General features: G+C 42.3%; 1 protein-coding gene across 1 annotated transcript in view; it reads left to right on the top strand.

The window, feature by feature from the left end:
• The window catches only part of NECAB2 (N-terminal EF-hand calcium binding protein 2), a 161,603-nt gene that overhangs the window by 41,485 nt on the left and 100,385 nt on the right, over positions 1 to 19,733 (top strand). The window contains exon 3 of the mRNA XM_081015873.1: positions 6,666 to 6,774. Within this exon, the coding sequence (XP_080871999.1) occupies positions 6,666 to 6,774 (109 nt within the window). The remainder of the gene's footprint in view (positions 1 to 6,665; positions 6,775 to 19,733) is intronic.

Below are 19,733 nucleotides of genomic sequence, written 5' to 3'. Positions count from 1 at the left end.
GGCCACCAAGTTCATGAATTCTGACATAGAGAGATTGAATTATAATTTGTGTGTTGTGGAGGGTGAGAGAAGGCGAGATAGGAAAGGTGCCTGTGTGCCCACCTGCATAATTCTCTTGCTCTCTACAAATTTTGCAGCCTTCTGATGTCTTCATGAGTGTCTGTCTGCATCCAAAGGTAGGGGGGATAAGAAAAACCATCTTTCATCTTGACCCAAATTATCTGTAGAAGTAGGACTCCCAACCAAACACTTAAGTGTGGTGCAGTTCCTTACTGCCGGTGGCCTGGTTTCCAGGAGAGAGGGGTGCTCCCATTCAAAGATCTGTGCTATCAAAGATGACATTTGCACAAACAGTAGAAAAGCTGGCAAAACTGTCCTGCTTCAGATGGCAAGTGGCTGTAGGGATTGTGGCGCAGAGAGAGATGCCTAGTTGAATGCTACACCATGAAAAGATTCCCTGCACATAAAAGGCTCAGTACTTTGAGGAGATGAGTATAGAATTCTTTTGCCCAACATGGAATTTTGCACATACTGTGAGTGTTATATGGAGTACTGCTGGCTTTAGGGTTGAGGGGGCCTTTCACAAAGTGCTGCCCCATGGGACCCCTCTTACAGTGGTGGGCCCCCTAAGATTCCTGTGGGAGCACTAGGGGAGATTTCCTTCGGTGACGGATAATGGTGGGCTGCTTGTGGCCACAATTTTGTTTCAGACAATGGCCTGAAAGCCAGGTCATTTTGGAGGTAACTAACCTGCAAATTTGAAGGGCTGTAACTCTGTGATAGAACACCCACTTTGCATGGAGAAGGTCCCAGGTTTATTCACCAGCATCTCCAGGTAGGGCTGGAAAATACCTCTGCCTGAAACCCTTGAGAGCCACCACCAGTTAGTGTAGACAATAACTGAGCTAGATGTGCCAGTGGTTTGATAAGGCAGCTTCCTCAATCTTTCTGGTTGTAGCCATTCCTCCACCCCACTGTGTTGGCAACCCCTACCTAGAGTAGACCTATTCAAATTAAGAGACCCAAGTTAGGCTTGTGCCTTAATTTCAGTGGCTGTACTCTGAGTAGGACTAACATGAGCTGCAACCCAGAGAGCCGTCCACTGAATTCAGTGCTGCAGCAGTGGCTGTTTTTGAGAAGGAGAAGTCGTTTTGAAAAGCACTAACTAGACCTAAAGATAATTTGCTGCTGATGATGTTTCCAATCTAGGGAATTCATCTTATAAGTGTCACAGATAGCACTTTGCAACTACTTCTAATAATTGGGCAAGCGTACATCCAATGACAATTAATGTAGCTGACTCCCAACACAGTTTCCCCCCTGTGAATAACTCTGTAAAAGTTTAATTGGATTGCTCACTTCATTCAAGAATTGGGAGTGGGAACACACTCCATGGCAGAGAATTCTAATTTCCTGTTGAAGTGCTTAGTTAAGCTTTGTCGTAAGCAAGATCTTGAAGTCTACTGGAGAGAGATCATGGGGAGCTTTGTGTGTGTTTAGTGTTGAGCAGAGAAAGATAATCACTTTATAGAGATGAACTTGTTCGTGCCTCAAACAGTTTCCTGATCGCTTCTCAACCAGGACACAAGAGCACTGGTGGAGGAAGAGGAGTGTAGGGAGAGAGCAGCGCAATCCTGGTGGGGAGCCATCGCGGCTCCCCCCCACGCTGGGTGCCACCCCCAAGGACACACACCAACCCCCCCGCCTGCTCTCTGCCACCCCACCCCCCCAGTGCCGGAGCATGAAGCTCTGCCACTGCACAAGAGGCACTACTTTAGTGGCTGAGTGCAAGGGCCAAATGTGAGTGTGCTTTGTTGGCTCAGGCAGCACCCTCTGTCGCTTGGACTGGGCTCAGCAATCAATGCTGTTTTCCAAAATATCAGGAAATCGCTTGGTGTGTCTCCCCCCCCCCCAAGTTCAGCTGTGAAATTTCAGCTTCTTTTAGGGAGATGACACTCACTTCATCATGCAGCAGAACATTGCAATATGGATGTTTGTACCAGGTATGTCTTGAACCAGATAGTTGCAAACTTCTCAAGTGAGCATCACTCTCAATGACAGTTGTGGACAGCCTCCCCCCACCCTAATCCAGGCTTGCCTGTGGACCACCCACTCTGAATTTGGCCCTGAATCAATTTTTGAGGAAGGCTAATGCTTAGGCTTAGTCATGCTGGCCACATGACCCGGAAGCTGTCTGTGGACAAACGTTGGCTCCCTCGAACTATAGAGCGAGGTGAGTACCACAATCCCAGAGTCGTCTGTGACTGAATCTAACGGTCAGGGGTACCTTTACCTTTACCTTTAATGCTTCATTAGGGTTTTTTAAGATTCCGATTAAACACATGGTTGGGAGGGGGAAAGAGACATTGCATATCCATCTCCCCCTCCTGACTGAGAGAAGAGAGAAGTCAATCAAGGGGGGGGGTGTTTCTAGTTCTATCTCAGTACTAATTAGGCTAGCCTATGGCCAGGGACGATGAGAGTGAGAGTCCGGCAACATCCAGAGGGCACCTTGTTGGCTACCCCTGCTACACACCATCCAAGCAGGTTGACACTTCTCATTTTAAAGTGCATTTTGATCCTTAAATCAGTGTATGACTAATAGGATTCAGCCATCAGGTCTTAGCACATCTGAGCACCCTTGGACATCAAATTATATCTTGAGCAGAATTACCTGCCTTATCCTACCCATAGCCCAGCCATGTGACTCTACTTCCAGCGTACATTTCTGTGCCCTTCCTGATAAGGCTGCCAGCATACAAAGACTTCCATATTCAGCATCACTTATCTTAACTTGTACTGGCTGGGTAAGCAGGGTATTACATCTGTTCAGCCTGTCGTTTGGGGAGGGGAAAGAATTTTTTTAAAGTCTCTTAATCGCAGTTTCCAAGTCTCTATGATATTGGCTGGTCTTATCTTCCCAAACTGCACGGGTCTTAGTCCTGGTTCTCTATTGTGTCAATACCTGGCTTAATGCTGTGATGTGTGCACGTTTTAAAAAATCTATTATAGATATATAGCTTGAACGAACAGGTTTTAAATGAGCTTTATGCAATGTCAGTCTTAGCATGCAGTACAAACTTCGTTGTCGGCTGTGAAGGATGCTTTGTGATAAGATTTAACCTTCTGGGTAAAACTTTTAAGGACTTGAGATCAGCTTAGGTAGTTATTGTTGTTAGTTAATATTGGGCTGGTCTCAGTGATGGTTGTTTTTTTTTTCTTGTAGGGGAGGCTAGCCTCACTTTTCTTATTTGGTGCCTTAGAGACAGGTTCACACTTGCCCAAATGTCCAGGGACTTCATAGCTACAATGGAAGTTCAAAAAGAGAGAGAGAAGAATGTGGTCATCTCACATTCTCGTACACGCAGCCTCAAATGCACCCAACATTCCGGGGATACACACACGGTGATTTATGAAGATTAGTTGAGGAGAGGACATTATCACCCTCTGTCTGCTCATCAAATGATCAGTCTGAGGAGACACCCTGCAATCCTATCAAGTCATTTTGGCTGACTGTGTTAAAGGCAGCATTCAGGTGGAACATGGAAACTTGGTTAGGTGGCTGGGCAGGGAAAACCCGGCTCAGGAACAGACCGGTGCCAAAGAAGGATAGAACTTTCTTTATGTATGCTACAACAGCAGCAAGAATACTTATCGCAAAGCATTGGAAGACACAAGATCTACCCACCAGGGAAGAATGGCAGATGAAGCTGATGGACTACATGGAACTGGCGGAAATGACTGGCAGAATCCGAGACCAGGGAGAAGAGTCGGTGGAAGAAGACTGGGAAAAAATTAAAGTATATTTACAGAAACATTGTAAAATTAATGAGTGTTAGAAGGATGCTGGAATGAAGCTATATGGTTTTAGTAGAAATGTAACAAAGAATTAAGTAAAAGCTGATTGATAATGGGCCAAAATGAAAAAATTTAAGGTTAGACCATTGAGATAAATCATAGAACAAAAATTGAGAAAGATGGAAAGAATTTGCTGAAATAGTGAATTGAACTAGAATACAAAAAAGGGAGGTGTGAGGAGGTCGATGAAACAAGTAAAGGAAAGGTAAAGATATGGAATATTGGATGTGTGTTTTAGTCTTTTTGTTTCTTTTTGCTGTATTGTTGTATTGCTTTTCTATGTCTTTTTTTTAATGTATTGTAAGGTATGTTCTGAAATTTTTTTTTTTATTGTCTTCTTTTCTTTTTTCTGTAATCTTTAAACTTTTAATAAATATCATTTTAAAAAAACAAACAAACCGGCTGAGCCTCAGGTGCTGGCTGCTTAAATGGGTGAGGGGTGGATCCAAGGGAAGCCCACCGTCGGCTCCATTGGCCCCACCCCCCAGCACAGCCCCAAGCCCCAGCCTGCATCCCTATTTGCCAAAGCAGGGTGCAGGCCAGGATCCGGTTCCTAATAGGTGGAAGGGGCTTATGCCCCCTCCGCCAATCAGGAAGGGCACAGCCAGTTTGAATTCCCTCACTGGGGCCCCAGTGAAGCCTCCTCCATCCCTCAATGCCGCCACACGAAAGAAAGGGTGAGCGGGCTTAGGTCTCTGAAGGAACTGTTTATATGTTTATTAAATGTTTTTCTGCAAAGTCAGTAACATGCATGAAACAAGGTAACATTTTCTGAGTGAAAAACATGCCTTTGATCTGATTAAATAAATGATGTTTCTCATACACTGACATGAATAAATATTTCTAGGCAATCTATGAATCTTTGGTGATCACTCGTAGTTGAGTAAGATGGTCTTCCATAAACAGTTTTAACAATGAGTCTGTAATTCAGGGGATCCCCAAACTTTTTTCAAAGAGGGCCGGATTTGATGAAGCAAACATGCGTGAGGGCCGACCAAAGTTGAGCTTTTTTTAGGATTTTACCCCAGGACATATACTGCCATGGGGGGCAGATTAAATCGACTGGCGGGCTGGATTAGGCCCCCAAAACAGACTTTGGACATGCCTGCTGTAAGTGACTACGGAGGCAATTCTGGATCCACACGTCCTTCCACAGTGAGGACATTGGATTCCGGGCTGGAGTTGATCACGGTCTGGATTTGCCAAGCGTGCCTTCCTCCTAACACGTTTCTCCCTTTCGTCCTGAGTTCGAGTGTCTTCAGAGTCCATGACACCTTTGGTAAAGGCTGTTCTTCAACTGTTTCCCAGCCAGTGTTTCCCAGTTGTTGGTGTTTATACTACATTTTTTTAGATTTGCCTTGAGACAGTCTTTAAACCTCTCTTGTTGACCACCAGCATTACGCTTTCCATTTTTAAGTTCAGAATAGAATAGTTGCTTTGGAAGACGATAATCTTGACCAGTCCAATGAAGCTGATGTTGAAGAATCATTGCTTCGACACTAGAACAGAAACACACATGCACACACACACTCACATGCCTGCCTTCGCAACGCACTTTTAAAAACACAGGCTTTGGTTGGATCAGTTCTATTTCTTTTGGATTATCTTGAACTGATGCAGACGGGAAACGGCTTTTAGGGTTTTCTCCATCCATTTCCTGACTTGCTTTTAGATGATCAGTGTTAAGTGTTGGTGATATTTCTGTACTGATGTTTTCAGAATAGCTATTGATGATGTTTTCTTTAAAAACTAAAGGACCCATTGCTTGCATGGGAGGGAGGGAATCTTTAATACATTGATAAAGTAATGCATGTTGAATGGATTGGGACTGTGGTGAGGTAGAAGAGAGTTTAATGCTTTGTTTTCATGCTGATTTCTCAATGAAAATCCAATCTTACCTGCACAAAACTACCATTTCCCTGTGTCATATATGTAGCAGCAGCCATTGTTTGCTTCTGACATCTTCTAATGACTGTCCCTGTTTCCCATAAGGTAAAAAGGGTAAAGGTAAAGGATCTTTTATTGATTTATTATTTTAGGTTGTATTTTTGCTTTAATGGATGACATTTTTATCGTGTACACTGCTTAGAGATTTTTTAAAAATATTAAGCAGTCTAGAAATACTTTTAAATTAAATCAAATTGCATGTGATGTCCAGTTATCTGTCCAGTTATCTGCTCATTGCTCAGCATCTTGTCTTTTGATGACTCACAGCTGAATGTGTGAATTATTGCAATTGGCAAGCATTTCATTTTGCTTTAGAAGATGTTGAGTGCACTGTTGAGTGTCCTAGACATGCATTATCCATGCTGAGTTTTACAGTGGCCCACAAATTAGGAAAATCACACCCTTAATTTAGTGTTTCATCCAGATGGGATTCAGGAGTGGTCTGGAGGGTGGAGGAGATCACTCACTTGTCATGGATAGATCATTAGATCAGGAGGCAGTGATGGCTACCAGCTTGAATGACTTTAAAAGACAATGAGATAACTTAATGTCAATGGCTACTAGCAGCAATGGAGACTATGCTCCATGGACTGTGGAGGCAATGCTCTGCCTCCATGGTCAAAGGCAACATCCTTCTGAATACCAGTTGCTGGAAACCACAGGAAGGGAGAGAGCTATTGTGCTTGGGTCCTACTTGCAGGTTAGCACCTGGGTTGCCACTCTTGGAACAGGATACTTTACCGGTTAGGTCATTGGCCTGATCCAGTAGGCTCCTTCTTATGGTCTTACTGGATGTGTTTCCCTCCTTAGGATGTGTGTGTGTATTTAACTTGCTTGTGATGCCTTCTGTTTGCTTGCAGATGATGGGAAATTGTCCTTGGAGGAATTCCAGGCCTTCTTCTCCGATGGAACTCTTAACGAGGAAGAACTTGAAAAGCTTTTCCATACCATTGATTCAGACAACACCAAGTAAGTCTTTCTTTCTTTCACACACACACACACACACACACACACACACACACTTCTTTAAGCCCTCTTAAGGATTCCTCTTGTTCACGTTGGTTTTCTTCATGGGCTAATTGGCCATGTGAACGATAGGAGAACAACTACCTGAAATTCTGTGTGCAAAGTTACTGACTTTAGAAATCACTATTCTTATTCTTCCTCTTTGGCGGTCACTGGTAGCCGAGTAAGATTGTCTTTCATGAACATGGTCTTAACAGTGAGTCCGTAAGTGACTGTGGAGGCCAATTCACCAACCACTGGGCTGAAGGGAGCTATAATCCAAACATCTGGAGGCACCCGGTTGGCAGAGGCACACAACGGCAAGAACATCTTGCTGGACTCCCAATGTGTATTATGGTATGTAGCATCCAACTTTAATATATATATACACATTTCATGGAAATAAAACTCCAGATCAAAGGAAGTTGGCAGTTGTTAGAAGATTGTATTGTTTCCTGAGCCCCTGTTTCCAAAGCAGTAGGAGAAGGGGACGACAGAGGATAAGATGGTTGGACAGTGTTCTCAAAGCTACCAAAATGAGTCTGACCAAACTGCAGGAGGCAGTGGAAGACAGGAGTGCCTGGCGTGCTCTGGTCCATGGGGTCACGAAGAGTCGGACATGACTAAACGACTAAACAACAACAACACTGGATGTCATAGGCTCAGGCGCCTCGTGATGAGACAGTACTGAAGACTTTTAGTGTAGTGTCCTGGAAATGGATGCTTTTGCAATACAGTATCTTTCTTTTACAATTATACTGGTAGAGCAGATGGAAAGTATGCAGACGTATGGATGGGCAGTGATAATTTTACAGCTGCACCAGGTCCCCCCCCCCCCAAAGCAATAAATATTTGTTGCTGCTTCCTGATTGTGCTGTAATAGTAACTTTTTGATGTGTACACCAAAATAAGAAGCTGAAGGAGCCCTGACATCTCTTTAGCATGCAGTTCTCCCACACATTTGCCTTTTCTTTTATAAAAGCTTTGTCAGAAGCAAGAGAGATTTCTGTTGTTCTGATCAGTAATGTCAGCTGCAGGAATACTTGCTGAAGTTCTGTTTTATTGGAAAAGCCAATTATTCCTGCCTGGGTACGGAGCTGCTGTGTCGGCGTTCAAAGCACCCCTCCATTTTTGCAATGTGGGAGTTTGCGCTGGGTACATATTGTTTTGTGAAAGTAATATGGTGTTACGGTAGATTCTCTTGTGTTGTTAACAAAAACGGCTTTCATGGCTGGGTTGCTGTTGTTTTTAACTGCTTTAAAAATGAAAATTCTGCATCTTCCCTACAAGCACACACACACCTTTATTTGCTACAAGTAAATGTCATGGTGGTATGCGTGATTCTGCCCTAGATAAACAAAACCTTCTATTCTGCCTTGAATATCAATAAAGGCTGCTGGATTTTACATCCCTCTGGAGTTCAACTGCTTGAAGGGGGATGTGAAAAAGAGCCAAACCGAAGCTTATGCTAGTGGATTTTAAGAACTGGGTTGAATCTAGTGAAAGAAGAACAGGCGAAGGGGTAATGCCAAGGGACATGGCACAAGAACCAGAGGATAACTAGGGGGCATTTGTTTTTGTTATTTCGACTCTATTTCTATATGAGTGCTGAGCTGAAGAACCTTGTCTATATTTCATTTCATTTTTTGCATTTACATCCCACCCTGTTCTTCAAGGAGCTGAAGGTGGCATACATGCTTCTCCACCCCCACCCCCACCCCCCCGATTGGTCACCCAGTCAAAATTTGTGAGTGGGGATTTGAATCATGGTGCCCCAGGTCCTAGTCTCACTCTCTAACCACTACATATATGAAGCTTTCAGATACATGTCATTGTTGTTGTTGGCATCTTACTAAGTTCCTTCTGTCAAAACCAAAGAGGCATTGAATCACCTTGCATACCAGGGTGCATAACTTTCCCTGAGCAAAATAGTGCATTTGGCCAGACCCACTGAGACCTGAAGAGAAATCCCATACCGTTTGGGGTAAACAAAGCTGCTAGTCCTTGGGAATTTGCTCACTGGAGCAAATCTTTGGAGATGGGACAGGCAAGTTCAATAAAACAAAGACAGGAAGAACAATGGCATTAGAGAATCCTAAAAAGAGAAATGTGTGTGTGTGTGTGTGTGTGTGTGTGTGTGTGTATGTATGTATGAAGATAGATGATAGATGATGATAGATGATAGATAGATGATAGATAGATAGATAGATTAGATAGATAGATAGAGAGATAGATGATAGATAGATATAGATGATAGATTGATATATATAGTACATCACCCCAAGTAAATAACTATGTCATGTGTTCTTAAGGAATGCCTAAAATTTCAATAATATGTCAGAAGGTTGTGATGAATAGATAGCTGTCTGAATTCTCTGAACTAGCAGCCTCATAGGATTTAACAGTTTCAAGTGCTGCCATGCATGCAGGCTACGATGTGTCTTTTGAACTTGCAGTTCTATCATTGGGACTCCTTAAAAAACAAAAAACAAAAACAAAATGGTGAACCCTCAGTTCAAAGCATAATTGGTGCCTTATAACTCAAAGTTAGTGCTCAGTTAGGGAAACTAGAAAAATGGTACAATGGTGATTGCATTTTGATATTTCACCTTTACCAAAGTAGCCCAGAAAGCTTCAGAATCTTCTCCTTTTCCAGTTGTCAGCCTTTCCAGATTTGATGGTGAAGAAAACTCTTTGTCCACACAGTTCAGTATAAAGTGTTTTATTGCCTCAAGGCACAAGATAATTAAAACACATGATATACATAAAGTTAAGAGATGCTGCTGCATCATAAAGTATACTACAAAATACAGTAACTTGGTCTTAGAGGTTAAACTGAAGAGATCCAAATATACAGAGAGATCCAAGTTTGGAGGGAAAACCACCACCACAATTCACTACAGTTCACCCAAATTGCTGAGTAAGAGCTGGAGACAACCCTAGGTCACATTACCCACTCTTGGGGAATAAATATGGGAAGCACTATCAAAAGCTGTAAGTGACACTTTGAAAGCAACCAGTGGCCCAGACAAAATTGCTCCTTGGCAATCTAACAAGATCAGTCATTAGAAAAAAACATGATATCTCCTCAATGATCAGCTTCATCTATCTGAGGCTGTTTCAAAAATGACTTTTCTGCCCCACTGAGGCTTGCAAAATTAGCATCTTTCTACTTTGTTGCTCTTAGGAATTGCTTTTCTCTCTCTCTCTTTTAAACACACGCACACACCACCCTGGGTGTAACACAAAAGTATGTTGAAAGGGCATTTTTCTCATCAGATCTGCTTCAAGCATAGCCTTGCTTTGTTAGACTTCACTCGCCAGTGCCCAAGAGACAGTGCCCTCTAAACACATCAGGTAACAGTTGGAATTCCCAGCTAGCAAATCCAAGACTATATTGTGTTAGGGTTCCCCAAACCACCTAGCACAGAAGTGGGAAAAATGGTAGCCTACCAAGCTAATGAAGACAGTCCGCCTGTCATATGCATAAGCACCCTCACTGGCTGAGGTGTGGCTGCAATGCTAGGTTCCCAGCAGGTGGCTCACTGTTTCTTACTGGGAGAGAGTGGGAGGCGGCGGGGAAGGGTGTGTGGTGCAAATGCAGCAGTGGAGCAAACCTGGTGCTAGTGTGTTTGCACCGTTCTGTACTCCCCACCACCCTGCCTCTCCCCTTCTCTCATACTTGATGCATCCTGAAAAAATACATGAACTGAAACACAGCTAGCCGTTTTTATAACCCATAAAAATACATTTATTTTCAAAATATGAGGGAGGGGAGTATCAAGGGTAGAGATCCCTTTTCCCTTATTCACTTTGTTCTACATTTCCCCACATTGTTGCCTGTAGCAACATCCTCCGGCGTATCATCATCCGGTAGATTTATCATTCTGATATCTCTGCCGCCTTGATTCATCCATAGCTATCGTCAACCTAAAAATAAAGCTGTTCAAGGAACACTTTCAGCGTCTCAGGTTCTGTGGAACATGCTCCCTGCTGCAGAAAAACGGAGAGGAAAGAAATTGCTACTCAGCATCCTAAAATGAAACCTGCTGATGTACACTAGTCAGGAACACATTCCCTGGACAAATGAAGCTCCAAGCTATTAAGTGATCTAATTTGTAGGAAGCCATCTGAGATGTTTCAGAATCGCATGTTAGCCAGAGGTGAACCCAGATAATATTGACAATCCCCCCTTTTTTCCAAATGCAGAGCGGGCGAAACAAAATTGGAAGTGACTTGAAATAGAGACATCAGTTTAAAGAAAATTGGGGCAGCTGTGCACTAGCATTTTTTTTTTTTTTTTGGTCTACATAAAAAAAATAATGAGAATGTGTGTGCAGCTACAGAAATGAAATATAAATTCTGAATCAGAGAAGCCCTAGTTCTTCTAAGAGGCCAGGTATTAATTTACAAGGCCCTTAACAACTTGAGTCCATGATAGCTTGAGGACTGCATGATATCTTATAACTCTGCCCTATCAATGTGGTCCACAGGAGACTCACTCTTACTGGTCCTCCATGACTCAGACACATGGCTTGTATCAAACTGCAGCTGTGTGTTCAGTTTTGTAGGTCACACACACACACACACCCTCAGTTGCGCTTCCAGTGCATGGTGAAGACTTTTAAAAAAACAATGTCAACAGGTATTTAAAGAGAGGTGTGCCCCCCGCCCCCCGGGCACAAATTTATGGTTGGTTTTAATTGAATGAATGCTATATGCCTTTTGTGTCCCAACTGTACACTGTTTAGAAACTATTAAGCAGTGTATAAAGCATTTAAAATAAGCACATTAGACTGAGACCTGCAGCTAGGGACCAAGGGCCAAATCCTTTGAGAGCCCCATACTCCTCTGGCCACCAATTAATAGGTGAGGCGTGATGGCTGTAACAAAGAGATTTTCTGGCAGACAGCTTGGAGAATGAGCTCAGCAGCCACCATCATATTCATTCAAGCATGGACGGGGGGTAGCCTAGCCACCAAGTTCCATTAACTGGTAACTTCAAGACTCCATTACTGCAACATGCCGTGGGGCTGCCCAGGGATGGGGAAGAAATCTGATTCCGTTCCTCTTTAAAGCTGAAACTACCTAATTTGCAACTGAAACACAGGCTTTCTTCCACATTCATTCTTCTCAGAAATTTGCGATGCAGTTCTCCAGCCAAGGAAATATATTAGTGAAAATAAAATGCAAAGGTGCATTGTACCATTTGCAAAAATGTGTATATTATGTAAACTTCCATACAGAAATGTGCTTACTAGGAGAAATTCACACTAAAATGCTGATGGATTGCTCAGTAGCTCGTCTTCTGTCCTGTAAATGATGTCTGTGCTGAAGGAGCTGCGCTGGCTGCCAATTAGCTACTGAGGCAACTTTTAAGTTGTTAACTTTTGATGTATAAAGTCTTAAATAACTCAGGACCAGGTTGTCTGAGGGACCACTTTCTCCCAGGTCACAGCAGTCTGCAGGTGGGACCCTCCTGGCTATACCATGACCTATGGAGGTCCATCCTGGGGTGGGGCAGGGAGTGTGTGGGCAGGGCCTTCTTGTTGTGATATCTACCATGCTGAGTGCTCTCCCCATTGAATGAACACCTGCTATGGTGGGTCTTCCCTTACCTGCTAAAAATTTACCTTTTTACCTAGGCTTTCTGTGACCCTTAGTATTATGAAGGCAGGTTCCTGATGTCCTTGGTTATTCTGAGGATTTCACTGATTTTATCAAAGCTTATTTTTTTAGTGGGTATTGTTATGTTTTATGGTGTGAACCAGTGTTGCAGTTTTTTTACGTAAATGAAAAGCAGTATAGAAATATTTTATTAAAATTACTAAAATTAAATTAAATTTATAACACTTTTATATTTTCCATCTACCATTGGTCATGCTGGCTGGGGCTGATGAGAGTTGGAGTCTTGCTACACCTGGAAGGCCCCACATTGATTACCACTGCTTTAATTATTTCAGACATTCATTCTTTATTTGATGCTGCTATGAATAAATTCTCCCCACCCTTATTAAGCAAAGCTTGGGTCAAAGTCAATTTAACAAGTTAACTACAAATCTTTCTGATCCTCAATCCTTTAATAATCAATTTGCTTAGCTAATTATCACTTCCTGCATCTTATGCTATACTTGGAAAAAAATCGTTGAGCTAACTGTTTTTCATCAGCTAAACCAATTACTCTCATTGGGCATCAAATTAACTCGTTTCAAACTTCTGTATATCAAACAGTTATTCTCATAGAAAAGGGTAATTTATTTTTGAATGATTAGTATGAAAATTACATCAGAAGTATCTACTGTAACTTGGTCTATAAGACTACAATCCTCACTTACAAGGAAGTAAGCCCCGTTGAAGATGGTGGGGCTTACTTCTGAATAAACATGTATATGATTGCACTGTTCATTGCACCATTAGTTTAAAGCAGTCTGCCTTCCAACTTGGTGCCCTCCAGTTGTTTTAGACAACAGTTCGTATCAGCCCCAACCAGCATTGCCCATTGTCAAGCCTGCACCTGGTGTCAGTCAATGTATGCTCTCCAAGGTGCTGAAAAGCTGCCTCTCTGCCCTGCCACCCTGGCTGGGAGCTGACAGTGTCTACTGGATTTGGCTGGTCTTGCCTTGCTCTGCCCCTGCTCTCCAGCATGTCACTGCTGTCCTATTATTGAGTGCCCCACCATCAATCTGCCCTCTCCTGGGAACCTAAGCTGGAAGAACATAAGGAGCTTATACTGAGTCGGATCATTGATTGGTCCATCTAGCTCAGTAATGTCTACACTGACTGGCAGCAGCTCTCCTGGGTTTCAGGCAGGGGTCTCTCCCATTCCTATCTAGAAATGATAACGATTGAACCTGGGACTTCCTGCATGATGCTCTACTACTGAACTACGACATATTTAGGGAAGTTTTTAATGTTTGATGTTTTATCGCGTTTTTAATATTCTGTTGGGAGCCTCCCAGTATGCCTAGGGAGGCCTGGCCAGATGGATAAATAATAATAATAATAATAATAATAATAATAATAATTATTATTATTATTATTATTATTATTATTATTTTCCCCTAAAACAGGACACTGGTTGCTTTAAGATTGCCTAGCCAACCTGACAGTTAAATGGGGACTTTAGCACAATACTTTATTCCATGACTCTACAGTAGCTGTCAAAGGAATCTTCCCATCATTATCTGTAAAATACCATCTGAAATTCTTGAAGGCCACAATGAGTTAATCCCAAGTTCTGGACTGTTTGGGTCCATTTTCTCATTTCAGAACCCTCCAAAGGCACAGTGTAGTTTGACCTTCAGCTTGATCGTAAGTGGAATTGATCTCCTGGGGAAAATATATCCTGCAAGGAGCGAAAAGCTGGCATACAAGCTGAATGCAGTTAAATATTTTTTATTGGCTTGCAAAGGAATGAACTCCTGATGCACCAAAAGGAAAAATCTATACTTCCAACCTAAGCTGAGAGATGCCATTTGCCTTCATTACACTCTGGTAGATCTAAACCAGGCTGAAATTCTTCACACAGAGAATGCTATGAAGGTCATCTAGCCTCTAATACTTGTCAGTGCTGTTCCTACACAAACTATCTGGAGAAAAGCTTAATAAACAGTATGACTTTGAGGAATCTTGTGGCTGAGTGGCTTCTATTTCTGAGAAGCTGGCCAATTGCTTGCCCCAAATGAGGTTGTACTATCCCTGAAGGAGCTGGTTCACTACCTGAGCTGCTTCTGGATCCAACTTGGTCACTGGAGACCCAAGTGGCCTTGGTGGCCAGGAGCACCTTTTATCAGCGGTAGCCGTTCATTAATTGGGGTGGGTTGATAGCAATAGACCAGACATTGGTAACTTCAAGAATGAATTACTGCAGTGCATACTATGTGAGACTTTTCCTGCATTTGATCCAGAAACTGCAGTTAGTGCAGAATGCTGACAGGAGTGAGATCTTGTCAGCATATTGCACCCCTGCTCAGAGATCTGTCCTGGCTGCCAATTTGTTATTGGGCCAGATTCAAGGTGGTACTACTACAGTGGTACCTTGGTTCTCAAACTTAATCTGTTTCAGGAGTCTGTTCGACTCCCAAAACGGTTCGAAAACCAAGGCACAGCTTCCGATTGGCTGCTGGAGCTTCCTGAACTCAAGCGGAAGTCGTGTCGGATGTTCAGCTTCTGAAAAACATACGCAAACCAGAACACTTACTGGTTTGCGGTATTGGTATTCAGGAGCCAATTTGTTCAGGAACCAAGCCGTTCAAGAACCAAGGTACCACTGTACTATATAAAGCCTTCAGCAGCTTGGGACAACTTTACTAGTCCATATGTGCCCATTCAACTGCTTCAATTGAAGTGGCAACTGAAGTGGTACTTTACAACTGCCACCTAATAATAACGCTTCTGTACCTGCACAGAATTGATCACTCATTGTGGTGGAGGTACCAACTCTTGGGAACTTTCTGTGTATTGATATTAGGCAGGTACCTCCACTGCATTATTTTCCACACCTGCTAAAAGCTATTTTTTGTTTCAGCAAGCCTACTCAGGACTGCTATTTAGGCATGTCATTTTGTAAGGTATAATTGTTTTTAAGCTGCTTATTTTATTGGCAGTTAAACTTTATGCTCATTTGTTTTTGGTGTTTGTTTTTACTGGTATTTTTAATGAATCGTTTAGTTTGCCTTTGTAGACTGCTTAGAAGGCTTTCAGTCGAGGAAGGAGGATATAAATTTTGTTTTACAATATTTTGTGTCCTCAGATATGCCTTGGCCAGGTGTGTGGCGCCTTCTATAGACCCTTCCAGTGCTCGGTTTGGCCAGTAGGTGGCGCAACAAATGTAAATGTTACCTTTGTGTGGTAGACTAGCTTCTACACATGCTAGCATGCATCCTTCATCCAGCAAGCATTATTAGGGCACATCCCAGCCGGGCAAAAACATTCAAGGGTGTGTGTGCAAAAGGGAAACTAGTGAGTGGTGAGGCCAGGCTAAGGAGCAGCTTGGTGGGAGTCCTGAGACCCAGAAAAAGAAAGGTCTGGAGATCCATGTTTGGCCCTGGGATCTGAGGTTTGCTACTCCCCACCCACCCCAGGTCAACGCTTCCCTCCCTCCCACCAGTCGTGTATATTTAATAATGTGAAACGTTTTGTGCATTTCAAATGAAGAAAATGCAATTACTCTTGGTTTTGAATGATAGGGTTTGGGCTTTGAGATGGCCCTGAGGGCACAGAAACTATTTAAGGAAACCCTCGAGCAACTATTAACTGAGATTATAAAACTTCAATTTGCATTACACTTAGGAGAAGGAAAGGAGCAGATATAATGCTGTGCTGTGTGCCACGGACAGCCTGAGCAAACGAAAGTTGATGCAAGAGTAGATAACAGAGCGAACCTAAGGCTGTGGTTTATGATAACAGAACTGCCACTTCATAAACCCAGCAGGTGGGAGATAGGAGAGAGGCCTGGCCCTCTCCCCACCTCTGCCACCCCCATCATGAATGGGAAGAAAAATCATCCTAGTGGAGGAACAAATTGGCTTTGGGTCCTTTGCCAGAGCTCGTTTGTTAGATCAAACCAGAATGACTTCCTAGAACTAAGCTGCTCTGCTAGGCTGCTTAACAGGTGTGGCTCTGTTGCTGAAAGAGCTTTCTTACAAAAAGGTAAATGATAAACTACAAACAGAGCAGACAGCAAACACACACCTGACACAGTTCTTTCATGTGACATGGTAATAGGTTACATTCCCCCCAAAGCCAAAGAGAGGAGTAGGTCCCCCAAATAAGGAAGAGGAACAAACAAAAATCACAGGGGTCCCAAAAAGGGCGAAAACCATGCCTAAAAATGATGTATGAATATCAAAGAAAAAATTACCTATATGTAGACAAAAGCTGTGGCTAAAGTTGTGTAAAAAAATGTTACTACAGCTGTAACATGCAGTCACCACCTTTTATCTTTTGGAACTATCACTTTATATTTGCCTTTTTATATTTTGAAACAACAAAATATAAGCAACAAAAACCTTTGTGGCAGAGCACCATTGATTATGTTCTTGTAGAAGAACTATACCAGATGAACAATATTAGCATAGTTTGGAAAAATCAACCAAGAGCCTATAAGCTGCCATCTGTGAGAAATTCTCCATTTGTGTTCTCAGGAAGTACAAAACTGGATGCAATCCAGGACAATTTAAGGTGTCTAGCACAAATGTTGCAACTGTTTCACAATATTGGCTACCACTTTTGCCTACAGATACATTTATTTTACATATAGCTTTCTCTTGCTACTCATAAACTATTCTATACACAATTTTCATTGTTTCAGAGGTTGAAACATTATTATTTTTTAACATACATTTCTGACTGCGATCAAATGGTGCACACAAAAATCACAGGTAGCTGGGTTTGCCCATAAGGGGAGTCCAAACATTCTCAGCCAGGCAATACTTTATTAAGGCCAACCAAAATAGTGTACTGGCTTTCAAATTCTCCAATCAACTGCTGATGGAAAGATTGGAGCAACTCAAAAGCTTGCTCACTTGTCTGTTACTATTTGATTGGTCCTAATAAAGATAATGCCTTGCTGGGGAATTTGGAATACAGTGGTACCTCGGGTTACATACGCTTCAGGTTACAGACTCCACTAACCCAGAAATAGGACCTCAGCCCCATTAGCTAAAGTGGTGCTTCAGGTTAAGAACAGTTTCAGGTTAAGAACGGACCTCCAGAACGAATTAAGTTCTTAACCCAAGGTACCACTGTACTTTATTTAGTGAGCTTAAGCAATATGTATCAAAGCATAATGGGGGACATAGTTTTATTTTTCACATTTTAGTCTGCCATCTTTAATAAAAATGGCGTGTGTCATCCAAACATTGATGAAGACCACCACTCCCTCCTTGTGAACCCTCATGCCAAGTTTGGGGACAACATATCAAGAGGAGGCCAAACCTATGTCAGAAAATATCCAAAGTCACAGCAAAATGGCATTTCAGTCTGCCATCTTGATTCAAAATGGTGCCTGGTGACATCTTCTTTTGCCTAACCTCAGGAACCCTTGTACCAAGTTTGGTGACAGTATCTCAAGAGACAAGCAAAGTCAAACAAAGGGTGAAGTCACACCAAAAGAATGTGTCAGTTCTCCATCTTAAATCAAAATGGTGGACAGTGCCCACCACCTTCCTCTCAGGAATGACAATTTCTCAAGAGGTGGCTGAACTCATAGATAACAAATCAACAGGCAGGCAAGCAAAGCAATTTCCAAAATACTGTATATAGTAGATTGTTAACAATAAGGGTGTGTGTGTGTGGCAAGCCTTGTCTTTCGCCCAGTTATTCATCTCACTGTGCACTGTGGTGAAATTACATAATTTATGCGTTTAATTATGCAAATCAAATAAGTTATGTGAGTACATTGTCATTAAGTTATTCAACCCCATTCATTTCAATACAAAAGAAAAACAATACAAATGGGGGGGGTGTTGGGGGGGGTATAATCCATTACACATCATTTGCAGACTGTAAGCAACAATAACAATATCAATCATATTCATGAGATTAATTTCCATCCCGTTTCTGTTTTTGCTGGAATTTTCTGACATCCCTTACGGAAAGCAACAGTGATGGAGGGGCTCTTTTGCAAAGTGCAACCAGCCTCCAGCCTCCTGCAACAGCAGCGGCTGCTGTAGTGAAGTTGCTGGTTTTTGGGGGGCGGCATTGCAGTGAAAGCAATTAGTTTCAGCTGATGCTGGTCTGGTGATGATTGGCATTTTGAACAGCCCTGTGGGAACATAATCCATGTGAGATTCACACACATTAAAGAAGAGCCTTTGATGTGCTTTCCTCTTGTAAAATCTTTGTAGTTTTTTTGTTTTGTTTTTAATTGTCATTCTGTTCCCTTGGTTGCTTCTATCTATCTATCATCTATCTATCTATCTATCTATCTATCTATCTATCTATCTATCTACCTATCATCTATCTATCATCTCTTTGCTTGCTTGTTTATTTATTTGCTTATTTGCTTCTTCCTTTGTTACCCATCAATGTTAGAAGTTTTCAAATATTAATACAAAATGCTATTGAAGGGGGGTGTAAATCAAAACAGTATAAAACAATAACATAAAACAAGAGTCAAATACTCAAACTACTTTAAAACCAGCAAAACAAAAATCCAGCACAGTTCAATTTTATGAATGAAAAGGCCTAGGAAAATATATTTATGGAGAACTTAAGTCTTGAAATGCTGGGGAACTTTTGGCCCTACTGCTGTTGCTGAATATGACTCCTGTCTTATGACTTCTTGACCATTGGCCATGCTAGGTGGGACTGGTGGTGTTTAGAATCTCAGCACTCTTAACACACTACAGTTCCCATGATTCTTTGGGGGGGGAATATTGTGACTGTTTAAAGTGGCATCATAGTGCTTTAAATGTATGGTGTGAATGTGGCCATAGACACCAAATTTTTTGAACCTTGACAGTACAATGTGTTGGGCAGGGGAGGATATTTAAAACCCTATATGGCCTAGGACCCTCATACCTACGGGACCACCTCTCCTGGTATGTCACATGGAGGACCTTATGGTATTCAAATAAAAACATATTGGAGATCCTGGGCCACAGGGAGGTTAGGCTGGCCTCAACCAGAGCCAGGGCCCCCATCTGGTGGAATGCTCTGTCACAAGAGACTAGCACCCTGCGGGACTTGACATCTTTCCACAGGGCCTGCAAGACAGAGCTATCCCACCAGGCTTTTGGCCAAGGCACAGTCTGACCCCCTCCTTCTGTAATCCTCATAGAACTCTAGCCCAATGGTTGCCATTAATTTGACTCTGAATTGATTTTAGAATGAATTGATTTTAGAATGTATTTCAATTAATTGATTGTGATTTTATGTAAACTGTGTTATTTTTACTGTTGTTAGCTGCTCTGAGCCCA

Source organism: Podarcis pityusensis, assembly GCF_964106645.2.
Source record: "Podarcis pityusensis genome assembly, chromosome: 8".
NCBI lineage: Eukaryota > Metazoa > Chordata > Lepidosauria > Squamata > Lacertidae > Podarcis > Podarcis pityusensis.
Note: the sequence above shows the minus strand (reverse complement) of the source record. Positions and strands in the feature narration are given on the sequence as shown.